The sequence below is a fragment of the Drepanopeziza brunnea genome, assembly GCF_022702325.1.
Source record: "Drepanopeziza brunnea f. sp. 'multigermtubi' strain 214-2 chromosome Unknown ctg14, whole genome shotgun sequence".
Lineage (NCBI taxonomy): Eukaryota > Fungi > Ascomycota > Leotiomycetes > Helotiales > Drepanopezizaceae > Drepanopeziza > Drepanopeziza brunnea.
Genome location: NW_027094077.1, coordinates 1,539,291 through 1,545,226, shown reverse-complemented (window position 1 = coordinate 1,545,226; position 5,936 = coordinate 1,539,291). Strand labels below are relative to the sequence as shown.

General features: G+C 47.0%; 1 protein-coding gene across 1 annotated transcript; it reads right to left on the bottom strand.

Annotated features, from left to right (window-relative positions):
* Nucleotides 1-2,589: 2,589 nt before the first annotated feature.
* On the bottom strand, nucleotides 2,590-3,474 carry L3040_008028 (uncharacterized protein; the record flags this gene model as incomplete). The annotated part of the gene is made up of 3 exons (XM_007297641.2): nucleotides 2,590-3,140; nucleotides 3,207-3,309; nucleotides 3,370-3,474. The coding sequence occupies 3 exons, from the start codon at nucleotides 3,472-3,474 to the stop codon at nucleotides 2,590-2,592; spliced, it is 759 nt and encodes a 252-aa protein (XP_007297703.2).
* Between the last annotated feature and the right edge of the window lie 2,462 nt (nucleotides 3,475-5,936).

Here is a 5,936-nt window from a genome sequence, read left to right as displayed (position 1 = left end):
CACGAAGGGAAGAAAAAACTTGACGTTCACTGATTGACGCCGACTTTTTCCCTCTGACGTCTGTCAGGTGGTACAGATGCTGCTGCTGCTGCTGCTGCTACTGCTACTGCCGTGTAACCCGTTGACTGCTGAGGTTACACGAGACGCGAGGCCAAGGGTGTGACGGAAGCCGACGGATCGCGATCTGTGGAACGTCTGGCGGACGCGGCACGGAGAGAACCCCGCGGGTCGGCAGTCGGTATTTGGAGGGAAGGGAAGTTGAGGTTGAAGCGAAGCGAAGGCTAAGCGAATAGAGAGTAAGCACATCAAGCTTGCAGCACTTGCTAAGAGAACGCGGAGACGCGGAGTGTTTTGGCTATTAATATCACAGCGAATAACCGGGGAAGGAAACCAGAGTACGCGGAGTTGATTGCAAAACGAAGAGGAAAGAAAAAAGATGTAAATATATCTTGCGACTGCGCTACGAAAAAAAAAATATATATATTGCCTCAATGCATTACAATTTATACGAAGTCTAGCGACGACCGAGTAAGCCCACCTGCATGCAGGAAAGCTTTTTTTCTTTTCTTTTTTTCTCGTAAAGGAAACCCGAGCCGAAGTTCTGAAGCACGTCAGCAACAAGCGTCTGAAATGCAGTCAGTCGCGTCCGTTGCGTGATCAATGTCGCCGGCAGCGCGAGCAGCTCGAGTACCGATGTTTTACAACGCCCCCTTATCGGGTAGAAGGCTCCGTTCTCGGAGTTGTCAGAAGCTGAAGGTCGGTCGGTATTTATATCCGCACCCGCGAATATTTTCTCGTGAAACATCAGCAGCAGCCCAACCCGCACCCAATCGGCTCCTACTGCTACCGTAATTTGACACGCATGAATTATTAGTATAGAGATATTTATTAATTGAGGATCAGGTGGAAGAGGTTCTTCCTTCTCTCCTATATTTATTTTCTAAATTCGGTCCTTGGTTTGACGTAGAGTAGGGGGGGGGCCCGTGAAGGGATTGGGGCGGGTGAAACAAACAAACAAACAAACAATCAAACAAACAAATAAACAAACAAACAAACATCATGTGGCTTCGCAAGGGCAAGGGATCGGGGGATGCCATGTTTAAAGTTATATTTCGCGGGGCCTTCTCGAAGAGTTCCAGAATAACGAGAGAATCATGGGGGAGGGGAGGGGGGCTTGGCCCGCATGGATACTACGTACTTCTTTTTTCTCTTTCTTTTTTTTTTTTTTTTCCCGCAATGCGAGAGGGAGGGATCATGGATGATGGCTGCTGTTACAAAGTTCGTAGCCGAGCGGGGGACTACAATGATGCAAGATCTGATTGATTGATAAAATGCGCAAGGAGACGATTCAGCCAAATAAAGTCGACAAGCGTGCGCACGACAATCAATGACTGCTGGCAGCTGGGGTATTCCATGCAGACCCGACGATACCCAATTTGCTCCTTGTTTACCCATGACCAATTGAGTTTCTCTTCTCGTCTGGGGTTCGCTGGCAGGTACTAGTACTAGTACTACAAGTAATAACCGTGCGCTAATGAGGCAAGCTGTGGGCTCTCAATTATACTACGTACTACGTCCCAGGCGTAAGTATTACCCCTCGAGGGTAGGGTAAACAGGGGATTTAAAGTGGAAACTAAACTTTTGAGGCACCCTCGAGGGGTAATACTTAGGCCTGTACCGTGGTACATTCCAACGAGTAATGCCCACCACCGACTTTTACATACTACCGACTTTTGAACGGACGGAGTAATAATGAAACATAACAATTTGTTCAATTTTCTTTTTAAATTTTGAATTTCTGAGCACGAAGATGACCCGAAAATTGCAACTCGATTTCACCACATAAGAAATCGACAATACTAACACTCTTTACTAATTACAAAGATGCAAAACCCTATATACTGCTGCAATATCTCTATAGCATCTTGAAGATAGATTATTTGCATTGAGGTACCGTTAGTATAAAATAATATTAAGAAAATGATAATACCGGCTGCAAGTCCAACTGAAAAGTCGGTGGTGTTTGAAAGTCGGTGTAGGAAGGCGCACAGAGTAGCCGACAGCTTTACCTTATTGGCGGCGCACGGTTGGTTAGCCTACCTACCACCCGACCAAAGTTCAGTCGTTGCCATACGTACGGAATAAGAGCGAGGGATAAACCGACCATGATGATCTCAACTACTCTTTTACTGACATACGCTAAAAAAATATTAAAAAAATAAAAAGCCGCAAATATACGCATGGGAGATCCGGAGTCCATGCATATTAATCTTTTAATTCTTCTTATTTCCGCCTTCTCTCTTCTTCTTTCCTTCTCTTCGCGCGGAGGGGAAATGAGAGAAATTAAAAAAAAAAAAGTCAGTCATTGCATCTCGGTTCTATCATTCATCTCGGACAAAAGAAAAAAGTCTATTTGTTGTTACGAACCAGGTATCGTCGTCCTTCGCCTTTTTTTTCCCGTTTTTCTTCCCACTTCCCCCCCTCCGCTCGCGCGTCCCCTCCCTCCGAGTTCTCTAAACCGACGTACCACGTTTGGTTTTTCCCTTTGTACTACTACGTACTGCGTACATGTTACTACTACCATTAGGCCTATATTGCGGCAGTAAGTTGCCGATTGCATTTGCCTCGGAGGCAATCCCACCACCACCGCCAGCTCCCCCTGTCCCCTTCGTTAGAGGAATCGCCCGATTGAGGTATCAGAGCCGCCCCGTCAGGATCTCCAATGATACCCCAACTGTCCCAATCAACTTCTTTGTCTGAACGTGCTAGTAGCTGTTCTTTTGTGGGAAAGCATTGAGCCCAGAAATCTAACTCGTTATTGTTTATCGTCTCGGTTGGGATAACCATCTGATGTTCCTTCTTCGGACCTGGCATGTAGGCAAAGCGAAATGCTTTTTTCGGGTTCCGCACGCCCATCGACTTGATATACTCATTAATCGCATCGTCGTTTTTAGTCATATAAGTCCATAACCGCTTTCGGGGCGCCCTTGAACCACCGCCCGATTTTGCCGAGTAAGATTCTGGGATCCATATCTTCGGGACCTTTCTAACCTTGTCCATATCCGCTTCGATAACACAGTACTGCGGCCTAGCACCATTCCACCAAGGCGGAGTTGGTTCCCAGCCACCAGGTTTGTTTACTATTTGATTGATTAACGCCGCATCAGAAGTAGGCAACGATTTAGCGGTATGAATTTTTTACTTACCCATATAGTAGCCAGACCCTAACACATTATACTTTTCGCGTTTCCGATCGAAATTTGGATTTCTAACCGGCCTTAAGTTTTGGTTGGTTTCACCGGTCTCCCACTATCATCCGCGGAACCAATATAAGCTTATATTATATAAATTCGACAAGTGAACACTCACGGGAGAAACCGTTCGGTACCCGATAACTTCTCTTCCGTGCCCTTTGCCGAAGAGAAAGCTTGCGGCTAGCAAGACCGAGCAAACAGATTGCGACAACAGCATCATCTTAGCAATACCAATGTCGAAGGGTTGGTAAGCCTGTCGATCGCGCGAGCCAACGATGAGGGATATGCTTGCAACAGGAAGGAGATGGTGAAGAGAGCGAATAGCAAGAAAGGTGACGATGGATATAATCTGAAACCAGGTGCAAAAACGGGAATTATATCTATCGGGCCATATCCATCTTATCCAAAGCCAGCTATTTATAACCTGGCAATCTCCTCGCTTCACTGTATGAGCATAGATGTACTTGCGATAATAAGCTGAAATTAAAAGAAAGAAATCCTTCTGCACCGATCCTCCTCCGGAATAATCATAATAATAATAAAAAAATTTCAAGGTTCCCGCCGAGATTCACATTAAGATTAAGATTAAGATTGAGATAAGGGTAGAGCGGAAAAAATATGCGACTACTACGTACGTACGTGCAGGTCAATAAATAGTAACATTACAGTAGGAACAAGACATCGCGCTAGCAGCAGCGGCAGCAGCAGCAATCACGATTAATATTGGAACAATCAATCAAACCCATCGTTGGATAATATAACTCCTTGCGCCGCCCGCCTTTCCCAAGATCCTTTTTTTAGGAGGCGACGATATTCTTTCTCGCCTGCACGCAGCGCTCCCTCTGCACCCGCTCGCTCTTTCCCGCGTCAACGGGGGTGGGAAAAAGCGGAAATGGGAATCCCTCGCGCTACGAACGGCTCGTCGAGGGAGATCTCTCCCTTCCAAAAGTTCCCGGTGCTGCCGCCCGACTGCCACGCCGACGACGATCTCTATATTTGGCGCGCGTACCGATGGGTTGGCAGAGATCGAGAGGATCGGCGAGGAGAAAAAAAGAAACCAGATGTAGGAGATGGGGAAAAAGGGGAGGGCGGAGGTCGATTTCATCGAAAAACTCGGTATTGACGCACGCTTCCGAAAAAAAAAAAGCGTGTTGCGAATGACCGAACCGGCTTTATAAACACAGAGGCTGCGAAGGCGGACCTTTTGCAGCTCTACGATGGGGAAGAACGATGTTGGTATTTGAGGTACATCGAGGTCGCTTGTAAGGACCTACTACGTACCGTATTCGATAAATCGACGAAGAGAAAAACTCAGCGCATCATATTATAAAACGCCTTTAGAAGGTTTATCAGGCATTCGCGACACCGCGAGATGAAAAGACCCGAAGCGAACTAAAAGAAAGCTTTTCCTTGACGTAGGTAGTTTTTACTTTCGATTAGATACCTAGCAAGTACTGTACTTTGTCTATAATTCCATTACGTAGCACGTCGCCGTCCTCTATGAGAGGTCCTAAGGCCCAACCACTGCGTTTTGGATACCCGCCCGACGTCAATCAGTACCGTATAAGAACAATAATACCCAACTATCCGTTCATAGGGGCTAGGGGCTTGTTTATGAAAAGGTGTCCGTCCATTCATTACCGTAATATGATCCGATGCTACGGATCTCGCTGTAACACCGGGCCGAAGCTGATCTGGCGCCGCTTTCTCCACGTTCCCCATGCTACGTAATACGTACCGTAGTAGGGAGGTACCGGTACGGTAGGTACGATAGGTAGCTTACAGCTAGGTACGATAGGTACCTACCTACCGTAGCCGTGCGCCAATACGGTAAGGCAAGCTGTCTGTCTGTCGGCCAGCTACCGACCCGACCGTTACTCTCAGTCACGCGTTCCTCCAGCGAGCGCGCACCGCCGACGTTCGCACCGCCTGATCTTACCATCAAAATCTCCCAAAAAAAAAAAAAAAATAACAATAATAATAAAAAAATTAATTAATTGGCGTCTCGAATTCGCCTTTCCAAGCACGAAATCCCATCCGGAATTTTGGGAACCCGGTTTCCACAACCTCAGACATCGCGGGGACCTCCTGCTGGGACTGAGAGTCGCCGAGTCGCCGAGTCGCCGACAGACAGACAGCTTGCCGCATTGGCGCACGGCTACCTAGTTTAGTTACGTAGTTGCTCTACCTAGGGTACTACTACTGTACTAAGTAAGGTAGGTACCGAGCGAACCCAAGTCCGGTCGTCGCCATCGTAAATGACGATACGATAACGATAACGGTGAGAATGACATCAACTAGGTAGGTAGGTAGGTAGGTACCTACGAAGTAGCTAGCTATTCCTTACTTAGTAGTACGTACGGACGTAAGTGCGCCAAAACCCAAATATAGGGAGTACCGGTATGCGCGTGGGGAAATCCGGAGTACATACTACTACATACATACAGTACGTACGTAGGTACGAAGTATCGATTTCCACTTCTTCTTTCTTCTTCTTCTCCTTCTTCTTCTTCTTCTTCTTCTTTTCTTCTCTTCTTTTCTTGTACAAGTGGGGGCGCTAAGATGAAATAAGATGAAAAGAAATGAGATCCCTCCCCCCTCCCACCTCCCACATCCCATCCCACCCATCCTCCCCCCCCCCTCTCCAAAAAGGATAAGTCGCCGGATCTCGGATCGCGAATC